Source organism: Pantherophis guttatus, chromosome 2 (genome assembly GCF_059756535.1).
Source record: "Pantherophis guttatus breed Tessera chromosome 2, ASM5975653v1, whole genome shotgun sequence".
NCBI classification, from domain to species: domain Eukaryota; kingdom Metazoa; phylum Chordata; class Lepidosauria; order Squamata; family Colubridae; genus Pantherophis; species Pantherophis guttatus.
Window position 1 is genome coordinate 204,039,032 of NC_142064.1, and position 23,043 is coordinate 204,062,074.

At 39.5% G+C, this 23,043-nt stretch overlaps 1 protein-coding gene across 2 annotated transcripts in view; it reads left to right on the forward strand.

Moving 5' to 3' along the window:
* Positions 1-23,043, forward strand: part of SIMC1 (SUMO interacting motifs containing 1) — a 43,498-nt gene that overhangs the window by 12,033 nt on the left and 8,422 nt on the right. The window contains exons 1-6 of one of the 2 annotated variants that reach the window (XM_034442933.3): positions 2,807-3,040; positions 14,463-15,224; positions 17,736-17,977; positions 18,337-18,406; positions 20,105-20,253; positions 22,234-22,422. In XM_034442933.3, the coding sequence (XP_034298824.2) occupies positions 2,897-3,040; positions 14,463-15,224; positions 17,736-17,977; positions 18,337-18,406; positions 20,105-20,253; positions 22,234-22,422 (1,556 nt within the window). In that variant the 5' untranslated portion in view covers positions 2,807-2,896. Of the gene's footprint in view, positions 1-2,806; positions 3,041-14,462; positions 15,225-17,735; positions 17,978-18,336; positions 18,407-20,104; positions 20,254-22,233; positions 22,423-23,043 lie in introns of those variants that run through there. The other variant, XM_087887540.1, reaches the window with a different exon arrangement.

Genomic DNA, 23,043 nt, shown 5'->3' on the forward strand with positions numbered 1-23,043 from the left:
TGAGACAGTTCCTTTCAGCCTCAATCTGCATGGCCAACATCTTGAGAGCATCAGATTAAGGAAGCCTGTAATTTTATTTAAATCAAAGGCTACCTCCCTTATAACCAATGAGGATAAAACAGGTATCTAAAACCCTAATAGCAATAGCAGTAGCACTTAGATTTATATACCGCTTCACAGTGCTTTGCAGCCCTCTCTAAGCGGTTTACAGAGTCAGCATATTGCCCCCAACAATCTGGGTCCTCATTTTATCCACCTCGGAAGAATGGAAGGCTGAGTCAACCTTGATCTTGGTGAGATTTGATCTGCCACTGCTGGCAGCCGGTGAGCAGCAGAGGTAGCCTGCAGTATTGCATTCGCCATCACACCACTGCGCCATCAGAGCTCTTAACACTAATACAAGTTTAGTGATTGGAGGCAAAATAATATTGCAAATTGAGCTCATTAGTTAAGTGAGCATAATTTACTGAAATTAGGGATGTTTGTTATAGAATCTAGTGTACACTGCAACTAGATTCACACATTGTGTCAATTCATGTTGTGTTAACTATGGTTTAACAGAATAAACCATAATCAACTGGGTTCATATAACATATCACCTCCCACATTATTGGACTTATTTAAGTTATTGAAAATTTATTTTGGAGAGCCTTTGAGATGATGAGTTGTCACCATTAATTGTGTGATTCTTTGTTTCATGACTGCTTATATATAATTGTGTTAATGTTTGAATATTTTATATGCATTCCATGGATTTTACTGTAATTTGTATGGAATTATGGATAGATTATAATTTTATATATTTTTCTGGTTTTTAAAAACTTTTATTTTAGCTTTAGAATGAAAAGTTTCTTCTCATTTTCTTTTATTTGTGACCAAATTGGGTTTTAGAAAAGAAGAAATCTACTTTCATATTTTCTTACTTCCTATTCCTATATCCTTGAATTTTCCTCCCTGCTATTCCATTGTTATTCAAAAGTATCTGCAATGTTACTGGATCTTTCCCCTGCCTACGCTGAAGAGATTAAGTTTCTCAGATGGAACTCATCTAAAATTGACCGTTTCCTAATTGCAAGTATATATTGTTTAATATGCTTATCTACACTCCTTAAGATTTTTGTTCAGTACTTATATCTCAAGAAGTACTACCCAATTCTGTTTTTAATCACCGTCCATAGCACAGCCTCTTGAATATTAAATTTTACCAGAAAGGTCTTTCAATCATTGTTTCTATGAGTTCCTCTCCTTTGTGTATTGTCCTATTGATTTAAAGTTTATCGATGTATCAAAAAAAAGTATAAAACCTTTGCAGTGTACTGTAGGGAGGGACTATGTGGCACAGTAGTTCTTAAACTTGGATAATTGCCCAAGTGAACAATTTGGACATAACCTGGAGGTAATGAAACAAAATGTAATTGCTTGTGAGTCAAGGATCCAGTTTGGAACCAAGACGTTTATGTAAACCAACAGAGACTGACTACAATGTCAGTCTCCCAACAACTGCTTAAAGTGAATATTTCAAAGACTTAAGCCATTAAGTCAGTAATAATTCCATGGTTAAAGTATAGTGTTGCTATCATCTAGTAGTCATCTCAATTTTTGTAGCTCATATCTGGTTTAAATGAGAGCATCTGTCTGATTTCACGTAACACAATCTTATTAGTTCAAGATCTAGAGGCTGAAACTGCAAAACTTACTAAGCTTGGTTAATTTAATCCTAGTTATGGTTTATGATTTAGCAAGTACTGTGCAAATCCAGAAAAATAATTTAAGAACCAAAAGAATTAAAGTATGTCATGTGAACTTAGCCATGTGTCCAACTCCATTAAGGTAAGGTTCCCCTTGCACATATATGCTAGTTGTTCCCAACTCTAGGGGGCAGTGCTCATCTCCGTTTCAAAGCCAAAGAGCCAGCACTGTTCGAAGACGTCTCCGTGATCATGTGACCGGCATGACTAAACGCCAAAGGCGCATGGAATGCTGTTACCGTCCCACCAAAGGTGGTCCCTATTTTTCTACTTGCATTTTTTACGTGCTTTAGGTTGGCAGAAGCTGGGACAAATAATGGGAGCTCACCCCATTACGCGGCACTAGGTATTCGAACCACTGAACTGCCAACCTTTTGATCGACAAGCTCAGCGTCTTAGCCACTGAGCCACCCGCGTCCCCTATTCAACTCCATTATTTAGTCCATTAATCCAAATTAAAATATCCCTGATAAACAGGTATAGAATCTCTGCTTGAACACCTCCAGCACAATGATCCCATCCTCCCTCTGGTTCCTTCATGCAACCAGTCTTCCAGTCTTAATCCTGTATTAGCGCCATGTTGGAAGAGCCAGTCTGGTTTGGTTAAGGCATTGGGCTGGGAGACTGCAAGTTCTGATCCCAGCCAGCTGGGCAGCTTTGAGCCAGACTCTCTCCCTCAGCCCTAGAAAGAAGACAAGGGCAAACCACTTTGGGAACCTTGCCAAGAAAACTGCAGAGACTTGTCTAGGCTCGGAGTTAAAACTGACTCGAAGGCACAAATACACAAAATGTTTCCATTAAAATGTTTCCATTAATTTTGCGGTCTGACATCTCTCATCTGTTTGTCACTGCATTGTTAAGCTTCCTGACAATATTTTGGCATTCAAGCCAAGTCAGTTCCTTTTCCCCTTTGGAATAAGTGAAGATTTCAGCTTCGCAGCTACCGCTCTCTCTTTGAGGGAGAATGTCCTAGCTGCAAAGAATGCTTTTAAGTTAGGAAATCTAGAACGGGTCAGATGTTGTTAGCTGAGGCGAAGTAACAGAAGCCAACCGCTGCGTGGGCGGAGTGGGGGGAGGAATTCAGGTTGACCGGCCACGCCCCTTTCTCGGGCCACGCCCCCTGGAGGCGGACCGCGGAAAGGGGCGCGATGGATGAAGGGGCGCTGCTCCCCCGAGAAGCGCATTCGGGAGAGGAAGACTCTGCGAATCCCTCGCGGCTCCGTCGCGGGCGCTTAGTCCAGAGGAGGAAATGGAAGCGAGGGCAACTGAACGGCAGTTTCTCGCAGCCCCTGGTGAGTCGGGCAGGGCAGGTCAGGGCGTCTTTTGCCCGCAGTAAAGATGGTGGTGTTTCCTGTTTTCGCTGTTGCGGGAAAGGGATTCCCTCGATTCTGGTCGCTCTTTGCCCGGCGGCTTCTGGCTGTCCCGATTCTCCCTCATTGCCGCGTCTGCCGGAGCCCTCCGGTCTCTTCCTTCCCTGAGCCGCTTCTTCTTTTCCCGGCGCGTTGTGCAGGTGATGCTTGCAAAAGCCCAGCTCGGGTTTTCCCCCAGACCAGCGCAGAGTTTTTGACGAGCGGGGAAAAGATCCGTCTTTTGGATGAAAACACGAGTGGAAAAGCATGCGGGGATTCGGGGCGAGAGGAAAGGCGCTTCTGAAGCGCTGAAGTTGCCCCAAGTGCCGTTTAATGCTTGGGTTTCTCTCTCGCCCTATAAAAGCGAACCTTCGGAAATCTAGTATGGACTCTCCTGGACCGAATTGCTTTTTGCGTCTTCTTTATTCAGGGGTCCCCCTGAACGTTACCCCTCGGCTCTCGGGATGGGGTTTATTGGGAGAGGCTCCCTGCGCTGCGTTCTCCTTCTGAAGCCCGTCTCGGCGCTTGATCACGTTGCGCTGTCCTCTTGTCCCTCGTTTTAGCCCCGAGCCGGCTTCTCTCCAACACCCCCGAGCCATTGGAAACTGCCACTCGTTTGTCCACCTCACCCACTCCCACTGGCGACAGGACGCCGGGGTCTCTGAGACCCCTTTCCCTGTCGCCAGATCCGTTTAGTTTATCAGGGATTGAACCCTGGGTTTTCTGCTTGTAAAATATATGCTCCCTCGCGTTATTATGGTAAAATGCCCTAACGTCGGCTTAAAAAGATAGTTACAATTTAAATGACATAACGGTAAATTCCTTAAAATAGTCCAAGGGCTGTTGACAGATTAAATATCTGTCTCAACCTGCGCTCACCGTATGGTTCATACAATCCAAGCTATCCTCTTGACGCTATTGCTTGAGACTGAAATGTGATGGTTTTCAGTTTAGAGGAAATCCTTGCCAATTTCGTTGTTTTATGAAGCTATTGCTATATAAATAATAAATATATTGCTTTATTTCTGTCTTGTTGGAGACAGGAAGGAAAATTGGTGAAAGTAACATGACTCTCGCTGAACCTTACCTTTTCCCCCCTCTTGGGATAGGGAAGTTTATAAGTCTGTGTGTTAAGTTATCATGATGTAATGTCACTGATTTACAATCACAGGGTAGCAAAAACCAGAAACGATCTTAAGAAACAGAAGAAGAAATGGATGTTGATTACATGCAAATTCATGAAATGTCCATATTAAAACATATAAAAATGCTATATGCAGATATCTAGAAATAAGTTCATAAGATTTCCCAAGCCTATACAGGTAGTCCTTGGCTTATTACCACAATAGAGCCCCAAATGTTTGTTTCTAAGCAAGGCAATTGTTGTTTTGGTCCATTTAATGACCTTTTTTGCCACAGTTGTTAAGCAAAACACTGCAATTGTTAAATGAATCATATGATCATTCAGCAAATCTGGCTCCCCCCATTGACTTTGCTTAACTGGAAGCCAGCTGGGAAGGTTACAAAAGGTGATGACATGATCCTTGTCATAAATACACGCTAGTCACCAAGGATCCCCAGTTTGATCATGTGCCCATGGGGATGCTGCAATGGTCATAAGTGTGAAAAACAGCCATAAGTCACTTTTTCAATGCTCTTATAACTTTGAATGTTCACTAAACAAATGATTGTACGTGTATGATTTGCTATAAAAGGAAAAGAAAAGTACATCACTATGAGAAGGGGGGGAAAGGGGTGGGTGGGTTCTATAGCAATTTCTGCAACAATTTTTGCAGCAGAGTATTGACACAAAATGAAAAATATAATGGCCAAAGTTCTATGCAAGATGATTTAATAGTACTACATTGACTACAGTTATTAATTCTCTAATAAGATCTTGCTATTGGCAGTTCTTTGAAAGTGGTGGGAGTTTAAGCTGCTTTGGAACAGGTGGAACAGGTTATTACTGAGGCTGATTGCTGAAACATGACATACCAGTATTAAAAAGGAATTCAATTGTTTGCCAGTTCACTTCCGTTCAGTTCCAATTTTAGTATGGTCTACAAAAGGAGTGGCTCCAGACAAAGATAATTCTGAATGTGTATAGTTTTAGTGGTGATGCTAATTGTTTTGTTTTATTTTACATTGAACGTTTGTTTCACTTGAACTATGAACATGTTTTAAAATATTTTGAAAGTACTGTTTAAGAAAACAGGGATAGAAATAAGTATCTTTGAAATAAATAGTAACTACCATGTTGGAATTAGACTTTTCAGAAGTTAAAATTAAAAAAATTAAAATTATCTGGCATAAAGATGAGTGTTTATAATTCTCTGCAGAAAGCCTTCATTTGCTACCTTCTCCAAGCTAATGCAGTTAATTTAGCATTGTGCTGCTTACTAAGCAATCTTAAGTACAGTGGTACTTAAAAGTTTGTGAATTTTGAATTTTCAATATTTCTACATCAATATAACTTAAAACATCTGCTCTCCACATAAGTCCTAAAACTAGATAAAGAGAAGGCAAGAATACATTTTTCCATTTAATTATAGAGGAAAATGAGCCAAAGCTGTCAACCCATTCACCCTTGCTGCAGTCCTCATTTATTCCCTCTGTATGTTCCTCTTTCAGCTGATCACTCACTTTTGTATTCAGGACATATCACCCATTCATTGTTGGCCCTCTTCCTTCTTGTTTTGCCATACACACAACACAAATAATTACTTCCCACTATAGTCTTTTTTGTTTCTCTTGATATACCAAGCTCTTATTGTCGTATAACAAGGTAGAGATGCATGCATTTATGCTGTCTTTGTTTCTTTAAACAGTTTATTTTAACTTTCTGTGAATATTTGCATATCTTAAAATTATTCAACTTACCTATTTTATTTAACTTATGGCATGTCATACATGGAGTAGCTATATATATTAACATTTCACCTAGATTAATAAACGCAATAAAATATAAATGTTAAAAAGATCTAAGTTCAAATACCAATACTTAGGCCATTTAACCATTGAAGAGCAGCATTGTTTATATTTTTTAAAAAATCAAATACTAGACTGGTATATGCCTTCAGCCAGTTGCTTACAGCCAGTTACAATGTGATCTACAGTTTGACATGGGACCCTGCAGTCACAGTGAGGGGAAGATACTATGCCCCATTTATATAGTGAGTCCCGGCAGAGGTGTGAGGTGTAAATCCTGTTCAGGATTGTGCACTGCTGACATGGTATTTCATAGCTTGGCACCTTTTTTGTGGGGTCATTTATATGTCTTCCTATGTGGGCGTTCAGTGACCCATTTGGCTTTTCATTGGGAATCGATGTTAAAGTTCTCCAACAGATGTTGTGCCAGTGCCTGTAGGGGCTTCCTGGATTTGAGTCTTCTGGTTGATAAATGAGGAAGGTCAGCATGCATTGGTAAGAGTGAGTTGTTCATAATTTTTCTGGTTCTCTCACAAGTGCATTTTGCCTTTGTAAAGCTGGCAGTGCTATTTGGCTCACAACAGGAAGCCAGCTAGTCAGAGTGGTTTTAATACATCCGCTTATAATCCTCATAGTGTTGAGTCTGGCATCTAACTTATTAGTATGGCAGCTATTAAATCACATAGGGGCACAGTATGACAAATCCTAATACTGATGACCTCAGGGCGGCAGCTGAAGCTCCCATTAATTCCACATAATTTCTGGAGTATGTTGTTCCAAGTATTGGTTTTTACCACTGTATTCCCTAAGTGTATCTTGTAGGAGAGAGTCCATTACTCCAAGGTACTTTGGATGGGGATCATAGGGGATTAAGTTGTTGTTTAAGTAGACCTTCGGAGCTTCATATGCTAGTTTGTTATTAAGGTGGAAGCACATGATTACTATTTTGCTGATGCTAGGAGTGAGCCTCCAATCAGTGAAGAATTTTCCCAAGATTTTAAGATCTTTGGATAGGAGGCTGTCAGCCACCTCCATGTGCTTTTCTTGTACTCGGTCAAATCATCAGCATATCCAAATTTGTGTTCCCTTATCGCCAGCATATCTGATATATTAGAAGATGAATAGTGTAGGTACCACTACAGATCCTTGTGTGAGACAGTTGTTTAGTCTTCTTACCTTATTTATATTGTCCCGCATTATTATCTGAAATAACCTATTACTCAGCATGTTATTAATTAGTTGATAGAGATTTTTGCAGGGGATAATATGGCACAGTTTATATAACAACCCATCCTTCTTGTGTCGTCTACAAACACAGCTCTGGTTTTGAGATCTTGGAATCCTGTTTCAATAGAGCCTGTTAGGCTTAACACCTGGTCTACATAGCTCCATCTTGTCAGATGCCGACTTGTTCCATGGGCAGATGTTCATCTATTATGGGATCTGTCCTGTTTATAATTAATTTTTCCAGGAGTTTGCAGCAAGAGCTCAAAAGGGCGATTGGGTAGTAGCTTTCAACACTGTCTTGAGGTTTGACAGGTTTTAGAAGTTATATTATTTTAGCTTTTTTGAATTCTGGTGGGAGGCAGCCATTGGAAACAACATCTGAGAGGAATTTACCAACAGGATACAACAAATTCATTTTTATTGCTCTATTTTTTGCAATTGTTCTCTCCATTTTCCCTGTCAAACAGAACTATTTTAGCTTTCAGTTCAGATTCATACTCTCATTGTTATTATTTCTAACAGCACTACAAACCTAGCTGTCTGTCTATCATCTGTCTACCAATTATTTATCAAATTTATATGGCCACCCATCTCACAAAAAGTGACTTTATGCATAATAAATGTAATAAAACAACTAAGGGAATATCAACCATCCTTGTCTCACTGTTCAATGTTAAACCACTGCTAAAGATGCAATTTATTCCCATCAAAATCTTTGCATTCGACAACCAACGTTCAGGTCAGTGGTGGGTTCCTCCCGGTTCCTCCCGGTTCTGCCGAGCCAGTAGCAGTGATGATATTACGTCACCGAACCGGTTCTGCCCCCCCTGCCCCCCTCCACCCCCCATGTTATTCTTACCTTTTATTTGGCCCCACCCCCAATCTATTGCTGCCTCCTGAGTCCCAGCTGATGGGCTATAAGGAAAAACTGTTTAAATTCTTGCAGTGGGGCTTCAAAGGGCCGCCCTACAGCTGATCAGTGGTAAAAGGCAGTTTGGTAGTAGACCGGTGCCTCCAAAAACAAGTGGGTAGACCGGTACAGCTCTGCAAGCAGTTAAAAGCCTGGTAGACCAGTACATCTGCTATATCCTAAAGAATTGTCATATGACCATCAAGCCACGCCCACAAAATAAGCCATGCCCACAGAACCGGTAGTAAAAAATTTTAGAACCCGCTCCTGGTTCAGGTCCATACTTGCACAATATATTCCATAACTTAAGCCTGCTAACTACTATGTATTTTCTCTAAATCATGCAATAAAATTTAATTTTTCTTTCTTTCTGATACTCATATGTGGTATTTCTCAGTGATGTACTAGAGAACAAAGATGTGTTCTGCACCTCCTTTCCTTATATACTGAAGGCACATTGCATTTCATTTGTTGAACCCTTTCAATCAGAATTCTGCCAAACACTTTCCTAGACACATTTAAAGGAATAATTCCTCAGTAGTTTTGTGTTCATATTTGTTATGTTTTTTCTTGTGTAATAACATCGTACTTCCAATCATCAGGCATAGATGTAGCCATACATTAAACAAGTTGTACAGAATCATGTCCAGATTCTGGTGTTTATCCAGTGACACATCTGTATTTATATTTATATTCTATAAATATGTTCAAGTTTATCATTTTTAACATTTACAAAGTATTTATTTCCTTTTCATAAATTATTTTCTTGGACACTAATTTTTAATAGTATTTATTTCAGCTCCACTTTTTAACATATTATTTCCATATAGATTTCCAAAGTACACTTTCCAGAATGCCATTAATTCAATTTAATCCCATATAATTTCATCACTTTTGTGTTTAAATCTAGTCCCTCTTTACGCCCATTTAGCTTTTTTCACTTGCTTCACAAACATTTTTTTATTGCCATCAAAATTTTCAACATTTTCTCAGCCTCTTTAAATCTTAGCAATTCCTTGCTTTCTTTGACAACATTCTTTACAGCTATCTTGTTTATTGACACATTTTTCAATATCTTTCTCTCAACTTCAATGTTTGATGCAGTCATTTCCGGTGTGGTTTTTTTCCCCTTGTTGACAGTCTCTCTCACTTCATTCCACTGTTTCATACTTCCTGTTCATGGAACTCTGCAGCCACCTGTGCCATTTGCAAAAATCATCATTTTTACTTGATTCTAGCTTCCAGGACATCTGTCATAATCTACTTTCCATTCAGTTATAGACTTTATCTTTCTAATATCTTTACATTCTGATCTCATACTTTCACTTCCTGACCAGAGGTTGAACTGGAAGACTACAAGGTCCCTTCCAACTCTGTTGTTATTCTATTCTATTCTATTCTATTCTATTCTATTCTATTCTATTCTATTCTATTCTATTCTATTCACACTTTTATTCTTTTTCATTAGTTTTCGTTCATGCCCATTTTTTTCTCAAGATCCACTCTTAACCAATCCAGCCCCTCCCCCAAATTTTTAATCTCATATACAGATCCTCTTATCATTCTTGTATCCTTTACTAATTATCTCAGTCTTTTGTGGTAAGCAATTGTATCAACCATGCTCTTAAATTATATTCCTTCATGTATGCATGAATAAGCTGCATGTTTGAAACACATACTTAAGACAGACTTCCTTCTAAGTAAATACTGTATGAATTATCACTATTGCATTTTTATCTTGTCTTGGGTCTTTGAAGGATGCAGTCTCTTTTTTGGTGCTTTCTGATCTCATTCCCACTACCGATTTGTTTCGCCTAGCAAAATAGGTTTTCCCCTGAATTACACTTATTCCAAAAGTTGTTCCATTTTTCTCAAAACATTTTCCATTTTCACCATTCCCTGACATGTATCATGCAGCTATTAACAAACAACAGATTCCTGCTTTCCTACACAACCATAACAATTTAGATAATGTCAGTTCATATATTCTGACATACATTTTAGCTCCTTTGTTCATAACTAAACTATTCCTTCACTTAACTCTATTCCACAAGATGAATCACCTTCATCTATGGTAAATCTGTTGCCTCCGTGTCTCTCTCTTAAGAACACAGAAGATACCTGTTTTCTCTGTTTCATTTGAGTCATTAAGCATGCCCTTTAGCATTTACTCTTTCTACATTCTAGGTCACAAATCTTCTATTTAACACAATCATCACCAAAGAGATCCGTTGATATGATTTCTGATGCTTTGGTCATCAGGACTTCCTCTTAGTAATTTTTTTTAAAAAATCAGCTTTAGTTGCACCTGCACTACTTGCATTATTCCCTATTAACAGTAAAAAATCTTACCAGTCAGTTCTGGCACATTTGACCAAAGTGACACAAGTGCAACCAAAGCCTAGAATAGAATAGAATAACAGAGTTGGAAAGGAGCTTGGAGATCTTCTAGTCCAACCCCCTGCCCAGGCAGGAAACCCTACACCACTTCAGACAAAGGGTTATCCAATGTCTTCTTAAAAATTTCCAGTGTTGGAGCATTCACAACTTCTGCAGACAAGTTGTTCCACTTATTTGTACCTAGTTGTACCCTTAGTATGTTCATGTTTTCCAGGCCAGCTAGGATATCTAGAGACTGCCTTACAAGCCAACATACTGTTATTTGTATCCCACCAGCTGGGAGGTTTGCATAGTGTGCCAACACTCAAGATAGTAGGTATTGTGAAATCAGATTGGATTAATATAATTGGCACTCATGGGTATTTTGGCTATTTGAAACATGTTACTATAACATTGTTACTATTGGAGGGGGGCTTATAATAGGAAATATATTTCCTTTGAGAGTTTGGTGAGCTTTAGTATGAAGAAGAGTGAGGCAGCTGGAACATCTGAGAATTAGTAAAATAATCCTCCCCTCCTTTTTTTTTTTTGTGCCTGCTGCAATCAGCTAAATGCTTTTAGAGGTAGCAAGGACATGAAGGAGTGGGTGGTAAATAACACTGCTGACCCTGAGATTTAACAGTCTGACTACAGTACTTCGCCTCCGTTCCCAGGCGAGGTCATCACTCTTGTGCTTTCTGCATTTGTCAATGGCAGCTAGAAAATTAAGGAGGAATCAACAACCATTTAGGGCAAACCCATCTTGTCTAGTGCTTTTTTGCTGCTTTATACAATGAATTGTAAGCCATGTTGCAAATGTTGGCATAAGCAAAACTAACAGGGAGATCAGGAATGTTTATTTTAAAAAAGGAAAAGCCAGTTTAGTATACTGATTTCTTTACTCTTTAAAATGCAGCCTCTATAATTTTTCACGCTTCAGTTACAAATTACTCCTTTCATTAAGCAAACATAGAGATTTGCAACAAAGTGTAGCAGCGCAGAGTACTTCTGAAGGCATCCTGTTCCAGAATCCCAAATTCACTTTCTTCCTTTCCCCAATCTCTCAATTCTCAATTTTTCCCTTGAATAGGTGGCATTTTAATTAAACATGTTCAGTCTTTGTTTGGCTGTTTTGCTCTTTCCTTCCTTTTCTTTTTTTGCCTCCTACTTCCTTCCTCCCCAAACTTTTTCATCTTAAGCAAACCATGATATTTCTTAGGCTTACTACTACTTGGTTCTTTCTTGTATAAGAATGATAACAGGTGTGGATATGACTATTTTGACTACATAAGGATCCACATTCAGAGACTCAGTTAATCTTATATACAGGTCCAATTTAACAATCTAGTACCTCCTAGCCCAGTGATGGCTAACCTTTTTTTCCTCGGATGCCAAAAGCGCACACGCATGCATGATAGCACATGCGCATGTGCCCACACCCATAATGCAATGCCCCCCACAAACGCCCTGCCCCCTGCACATGCGTGTGCAACTCCCCCGTGTTTCCCCACCCCCCTGTGCAGGTACATGTGACACCACCCCCCCGGGACTCTCCTACCCCCTGCAAATGCACACACGACACACACACCCCGCGCCCTGTTTTGGGCATAGCAGGCATCCCTGAAGCCTCCGGAGGCCGGAAGTGGCCCTTTTCCGGACTTCCAGTAGGCCCGTTTTTCGCCCTCCCAGCGCCTCCGAGCGAGCCCTGTACCTACCTGGCATCCAAAACGGGCCACATGGAGACTCCTGGGAGCGGTGGGGCGGAATGGGCATGTGTGCGTGTCTTCCGCATGCGTGGCAGAGACCCGAAAATCAGCTGGCTGGCAGGAAGCGCATGCACATGCACAGTGGAGCTGACCTAGGGTGACGGCTCGCGTGCCCGCAGAAATGGCTCCACATGCCACCTGTGGCATGTATGCCATAGGTTCGCCATCACGGTCCTAGCCCAGTGGTGGGTTCCTCCCGGTTCAGCCAAATTCGGCTGAGCCGGTAGCAGTGACAATATGACGTCACCGAACCGGTTCTCTTTGTTCGGGAGCTGGGCCCTTCCGCCCCCGTCCCCCCGTTATTCTTACCTTTTCTATTTACTGCCTCCTGAGTCCCAGCTGATCAGCTTGAAGGAAAAAAACTGTTTAAACTCTTGCCGCGGGGCTTCAAAGGGCCGCCCTACAGCTGATCAGTGTTAAAAGGCAATGTGGTGGTAGATCAGTGTGCTTGAAAAACAAATGTGTAGACCGGTGCGCTCCAAAAACAAATAGGTAGACCGGTGCCTCCAAAAACAAGTGGGTAGACCGGTACAGCTCTGCAAGCAGTTAAAAGCCTGGTAGACCAGTATCTCTGCTAAATCCTAAAGAATTGTCACATGACCATCAAACCACGCCCACAAAATAAGCCACGCCCACAGAACCAGCAGTAAAAAAATTTAGAACCCACCTCTGTCCTAGCCAATATAATCAGTAGCAAGACTATTAAAAGTGACTTTTCAGAAGTATTGAAAAATACTGAATAAGACCAGATCATATTTTATTATTGCAATCCAAAAATCTATGTAAGCATCAGGTTTTCCAATCTCAGGTGGTGAATACACAATTTGGCATTTGCATTTTCTATATTTCCCTGTATATTTAAAGTTTATCCAGGATTTTAAGTGTGTTTTTTTCTCTTCAGTAGTGTATTTTAATATTCAGAAAACTGACTAACTCTCAAAAGTTTGAAAGACTAGGAAATGCTTTCCCATTGGGGAAAGTAAGTTAAGATGAAAGCTTAATTTGGGAATTCCTGCTGGAAATAGGTCAGAGTGGTGGATAATTTCTTACGCAGTCAATGAAAGATTTCAGGTCACTTTTCTCCCCTAAAGAAATTCCGTTGATCCACTAATTCTGAGGCATCTTTCGAATACCACAAGATTCTAGCAAGAAGAGTTCAAAAACCTGAAGTAGTGGCAGTTTAGCATTGCAGTCTATGCCTTTTTTTAACTTCAAGAAACCATTTTTCCCTTCATCCAAAGGTCAGTTCCTTTGAAGTTAAACCTAGCCTTTTCAAAGACTAACCAATATGAATTTATTCTGAATTCCTTGAATATGTACTTACAAATGTCAAGAACAAAACAAATCTGAGTGAGAAAGAAAGGTATTTTACCTCATAAATTTGCTACTTGTTGAAGGGTATCTAGGATCCATGTTGTCTTTTGACTGCTTCATGATGCATCAATCACAAATATCAAATGTATGTAATAATATATAAAGGCATGAAAACCCTCTGTTAATAAACCCCTTTTGCTTTGTTTGAAGTAATTTGTATTTGGGAGGGAGATGAAAAACCAACATTGCAAAAGTATTGAGTCTTTCTCAAATTCAGGGACTGGGTTCTTTCCAGCTCCATGCCAATTGGGTGCCTGAATTTCATAGGCAATAACAAAGTTTTTTCTTCAGCTTCCCCATGTGAAGCTGAAAGGCTGTGCTTAGGTAGCAGTGTCTTCAGTACCTGGCCTGAAGCAATAGTATCGCTTCTGCTGATGTGTTAAGGTTCTCAGCATCCCTGTATAACAGGGATCTCCAAACTTGGCAACTTTAAGACTTGTGGACTTTAACCAGAAGTCTTAAAGTTCTAAGAGTTCTAAGACCACAAATCTTAAAGTTGCTAAGTTTGGAGACCTCTTCTGTATAAGAAGGAATTATTGGGGTGTTGAGTTTCTCCAATAAATTAATAGAAGGGGAAGCAGCTGGCCAGAAATTAATATATAGGGGTTTTCTTTATTTTCCAGGTTTCCTGGAGCGTACTTGTTGCTGCATCTAATCTGGCTCAAAGTCAACAAGAGTCTCGGTGTTCAAGTGAAGACTTGAAATTATATATGCTTCTTTGGATCCATTCCAGCATTTTAACTACCTTAAATTATCTCCTCTCCTCTGTCTCTCTTTGTAGGAAATTATTGATCTCACTGAAGAAGACATAGTTGTGCGAACAACAGCGTGCAATGACTTGGAGATAATTGATCTTACAGAGCCTGAGGAGGTCATGATCAACTCCCTCCAGAACCATAGCTGCTTTGCCTGGGACCTGAAGCCATCAACTTCAGTCTGTCCTGAGCCCATCTGCTCTTCTAATGTTCTTACTGTTGTTGATGCTGAGAGCAAATGTACTGTGCCAGTGGCCATGTGGGTTCAGGACCGTGAGCGATCTTCCCCTAAAGTAGGTGTAGGAAAACTAGACTACCTTCCAAGTAACAGCTTCTTCTGCCATTCCAACTACAGTGAGGAATCTGAAGGCAGCAGTCACACCACTTACAACAGTGATTTGGGCTCTTTGGGAAGCCCTCAGCTGGAATCTGATATTTTCTCTTTCTCATCAGGCAATGACAGTACTGAACGCCCCACACCCTTGGACAGTGTAGAGCCTCCCCAAGCTTGCTCATCTGAAAAAAAACCCAACTTGCAGTTCTACCCCCGGCATCAGAGACCATCCCCAAGCCTCTGCTACTCTTCTTTGAACACTGCCAGATCTGTAGCTGAAGCTGATCAGCCTTTGCACCAGGCAAACAAGCCACGGCATGCCATGGAATCAAATGTTCAGGAACAATCCAAGCGGACTGATATCAAGGTCTGGTTGAAAACACTACAGTATTGTCATGGAATCCCTGTACATCATCCCCTTCTTCAAAATGTGGTGGAAAAGGAGTCAAGAAAGGTAATTTGCAGGAGATAAGCATATCCCAAGCAGGACTTTGAAGTCCACATCAATCTGGATTTTAGAGTCAGAATAGCAGCGAGATACATTGGCTCCACAACTCAAATATGCTTGCTTTAGATTGCATAATTTGTTTGCAGAAAGCTATCAGGTTGTCCAGATCAAATGAATTGATAGGACTACATTCCCTATCAAATAAAACAAAACATGAGAAAAGTCATACTTTTTCATCAAAAAGTCAGTGCTACTGACATGGTGGGAAAAACAGCCATTTTGGGAGGCAAGTTATTTGTTATAAACATTATTGGGTGTAAATGTAGTAGGTGATTTTATGTACACACAGATCTGTTCTGCTGAATTTGCAGATCATAATATTTAGTCTGCCTTTTTATCCAAAGCCAATGGTAGCATCAAAGCTGTTTGCACAGCTAATCTTTTCTTCCAGGTGCATTACATTTACCTCATTAATAAGGCATAAGCTTTTTAGTCCAAAAACAGTAGAATAAAGTTTTGCCATATGACAGATGGAATGGATCAAATTGGGACTTTCAGCAGACAAGACCAGACATTTGGGCATTATGGTATAATTCCATAGTTCAAGGTTTTGTTAATAACAATTATGAACATTAAAACCTCTTCTCCCAAATACAGCTGATAAAAGCAGAGTTCTTCTCTGATCTTGTTCAGATATCATCTAAGCCAAAATATGATTTACTTGGTTTTGGCTCAGTATGTTATGGAAATTCAGCCAACTGTATTAATTCAGTAAATTGCAAAGAAATAATTTATGGATTCGCACAATGTGCAAATCTATCAAATCTCAACTATCAGGTGGTGCCTTGTTACAGTCTGGTTTAACTATTTGGTATTGTGTTATAAAAACTTAATAACAATCTCACCTCCTCTGGGAGGCACAAAATTCATATTAAAGTACAGATAGAAACATGTTCTAATTCATGTCATCCTAGCAGTGTATGTTTCTTGCTGAATCTTCTTCCTTAATCGAGTTGTCAAACAGAATCTCCGGCTTGGTTACTAAAAGGTGGACGGCATCACATCAAAGAGGATAAGGCTGAGACCAAGCAGATTGTAATAGCCAACATCAAATGAGGCTCGAACCCAATAAGGCTGTATGCGTGTTCAATCTAATGCACCCGGCATGATAAACCAGAACTGAGATGTCTAATGTGGTACCTGCGGGCACCTCCTTTAGTTCTTGTCAGAACCACTATACTACTCCACTCATTAATTTCATAAAGACTGTTGAAAAAGCAAGTACCAGCCTGTTTTTAAGAGTCCTTGGAGTCCATATAGACCTCTTAAAAAATAAAAATGGTGAATGGTTGTAATCCACAGCTTTGTTGATAAATATATCTAGTACTCTGAAAAAGATCAAATGAAAGTGATAATGAGTATCCTGGAGACAGCAGCATCTGCACAAGCTACAATGATATTAAAATAATACATGTGAAATAACATAATTATGCAAATAGAATGATTATACAATGACATCGTGATGTTTAAAGAAAATACAAGAGTCATGTCATTTGTTTGATGATACCATCATGCAGGTACAGTCATTTCTTCTCCATCCCTATCTTCCAGCCATAGGTACCTATAGGGTGTATCAATGAATCATACAGAGGTGGGCTGCTGGGGGTTCACGGGTTTGGGAGAACGTCCAGCTAAGATTCTGTGCAGTTTGGAGAACCCCCAAATCCCACTCCTGGCTGGCCCCTCCCCTCCCCAGGGTCCCCACGTGGCCTGTTTTGGATGCAGATAAGTGCAGGGCACATATGGAGGCTCGTGGAGGGTGAAAAATGGGCCTACTGGAAATTCGGGAAGTTTGTTTCCAGCCTCCAGAGCCTGGGGAGGCTGTTTTTGCCCTCCTGGAGGCTCGAGAAAAGCCTCCGGAGTCAGGGGGGGAGGGCAAAAACACCCCCCGCATGGTGCAGGAAGCTGACTAGGCCACTCCCACCATGGCCATGCCCACCCAGCAACCAGGCAAAGAACCCCTTGCTAAAAATTTTGAAGCCCATTCCTGGAATCATATCACCAGCCAGCTAATGGATATTGTATGATACTGGTTATACCACTATAGCAACCTTCTGAAAATGGACAATTCCCCCCCCCCCAATATTATGTGTGTGGGGGGGACCTATAATTTGTGTCTGCTACTCTAAAAGAGGTTAGGGATCACTGAACCACAGCAAACATTTTCTAATCATCTCTTTTATGGTAAAAATAGTGCTTAATATCTCAGAACTTTCAGTTTAGTGAAGAGGTTCAGTGTAAGATCAAACACACATGTTTTGCAAGGTTTGAATTGGAACGTTTTTCTTTTTCAACTAAAACTGAAAGAAATATTCTAACCAATGTCCATAATTTGTATGTAATAATCAAAATTATTTTTAAAAATGGGCAATCTTAACAATAAAATTATCTGAAGTTTTTCACCCCATATAATTACTACCAGATACTATATGCATGTTGATCTTCCTTTATGCACAGGACAAAAGATTAAAAACCCAACCTATTCCATTCCGGAGATTAAACATGGTGTCCAGCACAATTGAAGAGAATTTTTTCCAGGGAACCTTGGATTTCCTTATGGACTATGTATCCTCTAAATACTACCCACCAAAAGATGTCACAACCTATGTGGTCAGGCAGATTCTGCTGAGCCCAGAGCATCAAGAGGGGCAACAGGAGATACAGAAGGATGCTTATATGTTGTTGATGAAAATCCAGGCGTAAGTGTTCTCCCATTCCTCCAGTTATTTGGTAGGATTTTGCATCAGGCCATTACTCCCTTCTTAGCTTTGGGTTATGGTATCAGTTAAGATCATAACTGATATGGCAAAGCTTTGTTCCCATGGCAGAGGTTTTCTTTGATATTATTTCTACATGTCATAAGTGCCAGAGCTCAAAAGGATTAGCTATCCCTGCCCTAAACTGAAGGGATTTGAGCATTAATCTTTTTAAAAAAACAAATACAACCCATAAAGAAACAACAGATTAGTTTTAATTTGAAATGTACTACATCTAAACTGTTTAGCAGAAAGTTTTGACAAGTATGTGATGGTATAAAAAGCTTAATTTTAATTTTTAGACTTCATCCAGCAACAGCTGATACAGTGGTTTGGGACTGGCAACTGCTCTGTGAGGTCATGGAAATGCAGGTATGTTGATGAGCCCCTTTTAGATGAGAAGAAAAATCCTTAATATGTAAAAGCAGACAGTTTGAATCAGACCAGCCTGCTTTGAAGATATAGCAGAAAAAGCCGCTGAGGTTATTAGTAAACCAGAGTTTATTAAGCAATCTATCTTGGAACCACATGACTGCTCTGAAGGAAGAACTGAAATGAATTAACCCTATTATATGTGGTTTTGATGCAGCAAAATGCTCTGCTTCTTATATTTTGGACATCTCTACGAGGCCCTTGTATTCAACCTGAAAACCCTAATTGTTCTTGAAAGCTATCTCTGCACAAGGTAGCCTCCCTGTCATCCGCAGCTCACAGTCAAGCTATCTGACTTCCGGTTTTCCTGAACCAACGCTGAGTTATATTTTTCACCATCTCTCAGTGTTTCATGCGCACCCAGATTCCACTTATGGCCACTCACTCACATACTCACAGCGTGTTGGGGCACATGCATCTTGTAAGCCCCAAGATTTCCAAACAGGTGCAACTAGAGCAGCCAGGAGACACAGCCCTAGTCAACAGCTGGGAAATAAATTAGGAATACACAAATCACTTTCAACTGAGCTCTGGCACATCAATTCTTTGGAATACCTGGAGACCCTATACATTTACAGAAGTAGCAAAACTGGTGAAACTCTCTCTCTCCCTCCCTTCCTCCCCCCTCTTGCTTATCCATATCTCCTCTCTCTCTCCTCTCTCCCACCCTCCCTCCCTCCCTCCTTCTCTCTCTCTGTGGGAATTGCCCCACAGCTCTTACTCAGTTGGTGAACATGTCAGCAGGCACAGCAGATCTTGCACTAGCTAAATGTAGAGGATTCTCCTATTCCCCCTAATGACCTGCAGCACTCTGGGCTAGGAGTGTGTAGGATTGCTTTTCTACCATGCCCTTCATGTTATGAAGAAAGATTTCCCCAATATTGATTGCCTGCCTGAAGTTGGTTTAATAGGAGCACTTTAACTTAAATGTGGGATGGCACCAATAATGTGACTGTTCTGGGGTGGGGTTGGTTTCTTTGTTTTGTTTTCTAGAATACCCTAAATAGCTAAATCTTGAATTCTAAGAATAAAGGATCACCCATAAGATTAGCAAATGTCATTAATAATTTAAGCTTTCTATCCAGGAAATTTTCTGGTTTTACTGTTCACTTTCCCTGTTGAAAGAGCAGAAACTGCATGGATCACATGCAACTGGCAGAATCCTCTATGACTACCAAGCAGTGTGTGTGGTACACATCACATTTTGCAGCCAAGTCCATCTGTGAATCAGGCCCTCATTCTTGTTTTTGTACTGGCTGCATGCATAACATCTACAAGTACCAACAAGTTCTTTTTAAAACCCTGGCTGGATTGATCCCCCTGTTCAACTGCACTCACATAAAACTCTACACACGAACAATATTAATGGATTGATAACCTGTTTTATATAAAATGCTAAAACTACAAACGCCATCACAAATGAATCAATCAGGTAGAACATGGCACAAAGCCAGTTATTGAGATATGCCTAGTTTTTATTACTTCCTGATGCAATACCAGTTTTGCATCTGTTTGTCCATTATGTTGGTAACCAGTTTACTTGGGTGCGCCTTCCACTATGTGGGCAGATCAGTTGCTTTGTAGTAGTATAGTACTGTGATTCATTATTCTGTCTTTCAAATTGTCTGACATCCACAGGAAGAGATGATTCCTGGCCGAATCCTCTTCTTACAGTATGTGATACAGACCTTAGAAGATGACTTCCAAAAGATGATCAGGACTGGTTTTCTGCACAGATCCATTGCCAAAGCAGTGCTTTCGTGTGACAAGTGCTTCGGAAATATCAAGTAATTTGCATTTTCACTCACTGACAAGGATCCTGGGGTTCTGGGAAAATCTGTTTCCAAATATTCTCCACTGCAATAATAGCAAACTTGGCAATAGTAAACTTGCCTGAGCTTCAGCTCAGGCAGTGGGGCTGGAGGGTGGGGATAAAGCAAATAGCAGGTAGGGCACTTCCTTCTCTCTCTCTATGGCTTTTTCTGCTTCTCTTTTTCTTACTGTGTGCATAGCAGCCTGCCAAATAAGAGACAGGCTGCTCTTTTCCAAGGTCTGATTTGCCTTCATGCAAAGGGCTATGGAATTTAGGATGAGGGCTGCAAGTGCCTTACTGCCCACCTTAGAATACTATTAAAATATTGCGAAATATTGGCCCAAAACCCAACTACATGTATGAGTGGGACTTCCAAAGAAGAAATGACAAAGACGATTGTGGCAGAGTGAAGAGTCAGTCTGTAAACCAACTGTTCATAATTCCTCTCTAGATAAGGAGAGGGCTTGAGATCACCCACAAGTGCTTCAGACAGTTGCTTCTCGTGCAGAGATTGCAAGCTCTAAACTTGGTGTGTTTACAGTTCTGCGAGATGAGCTGGAAACTTTTCAGCTTTTACAGTGCCAGATGAGTTTCCTTCAAACCTTAGCCCAAAAAAAAGTTTAAAATATAAGCTTAAGGACATTCTAAAAAGTTTCTGAAACAAACAGAAAAAAAAAACTCTGAGTTTAGAATTCAAGTTTTAGATTTTACAGACTAAGGGTCCAGATAAATTTGAAATCAGATTTTGGAATTAATTATAAAGAATATTTCCTGTCAGAAAATGCTTTTGTTTTAGATTCTTAAAAAAACACGAGGATTTAAAATTTAGACACTAGATGAAATTAAAGGAACAAAAGATTACAATTAAAAGAGCACTCACTCATGATAATATAGAACGAAGCAAAATTATTTATTTATTTATTAAATTTATATCCCACCCTTCTCCCCGAAGGGACTCAGGACAGTGAACAGCTGAGAATTAAAATACCATACAATATAAAAGTTAAAATAATTAAAAATAAATTAAATTAAATGGCCGCTCCAATTTAAAACCCCTAGCAATTAAATACAATTAAAAACTAACCCATAAAACCTATTAACCTTTAACATTGGACATAATAAAACCTTTAACATTGGACATAGCAAAGGATATTTTTGAACAATTGATCCAAAAGTTAATTTTAATTGTGTCTATCTATATAGATTTTGTTTAAAAAATGATATGGAAGAGGAACAAGTTCTACCTGATAAAATCGATTTGAAAGTGGAAAGTGTTAGGCTACATTTTAGAATGACATGAAAAAATATGTCATAACTGAGCATACAAAAGAAACCAGCTGATGTCTTAATAATTAAAAGGAATGTACAAATAAGAAATCAAGAGAGTGAGCTGGATAATTTTCCTATATTGGATTTACAAAAGAGGCTGGTTTAAGCTTTGAAGAATTTTGTGAAATGGGACAAAGAAAAAGTGAAAAGAAATCAAGTTCTAGGATCTTTGAAGGGACTAAAGATCAAGATCGTTAGAAGTAAAAGAAAGAAATATAAAATTTGTTTATTTGATTAAGGTTAAAATAGATTTTATCTCTGGAAATCCTTAATGGACTTTTGCTGACACAGGACTAAAATGACAAGGCTTTATGGATTTGTTTATAAATAAGAGATGGGATATGGAAATAAGAGATAATTTGTTGTTTTTTAAGAGATGATTAGTTATATTTGTAAGGGGGAAAATCACTTCTCTTCATTTACTTTACTATATTATTTTTTTTCTTCCTTTTCTATTTTTTCTTTTGTGCATCCTTATTTTTATTTTTTTATTCTTAAAGTTTGTATTAGTTTTTATTCTTGTGAATTGTATTCTTTAATGTAAGTACTATTTTTAAAAAATGTATGAGCAATATCTGAGACTATATATCACATGTGTGCATCCCTAATTCCCATTTCTGTTCAGGGAAGTGATTGAATGGCTAATAGCTGCGGTCACTGGGGCCAGAATTTCTCAGCACAGAAAATTCCTGCAAGAAACCAAAAATGTATTGATAGGCAAATCCAGAGGGCAAAGCTGTAACTCTACTCCAGAATTGTCCTTAAATGAGACCATGCAGAAAGAGGATGCCTCTGTACAATTTCAGGTTCAAAAGTAAGCAGATTCAAAAGTTTGCTTTCTTTGAAATTCATATGACTGTTTTTCTCCTTGAATTCTCCTACATCTTAAATGAAACACTATCTCTTGTTTTATGGAGTAAATAAATCTTTCCAAACCTGGGATGCCTAAACACGCTGAGAAAGTATTAATTGTATGGAATGCACTTGGTTATTACTGACTTAAAATGGAACTGTATCATCTATCTATCATCTATCTATATATCTATCAGTCATCTATCTTTACCCATCTCACAAGTTTTACTCTGGGTGGCTCATAATAATTAAAAACAACAGAAACAGTAAAACATAAACATTACAACATATAACTATACTAAAATCATGTTTAAAAATTAATAAAACAATAATGGTTGATGAATATAAATCATACATCCATTTAATAAAACAATTGGCAAGACCCACCTCTACTGCTGTATCCTCAGGTTTGAGGGCATAGCTAAGTCATCAGGCCCTTCTTACATCTACATTCTAGGGGAATGACCTTCTAGAGGGCAAGTACTATGACAGAAAAGGCTCTGTTCTTGGGTCTCATCAGATGTCATTTCCTACAGTAGTAGACAAGATCTTTAACTTGCCTTCCCCGATGGATCTGATGGGA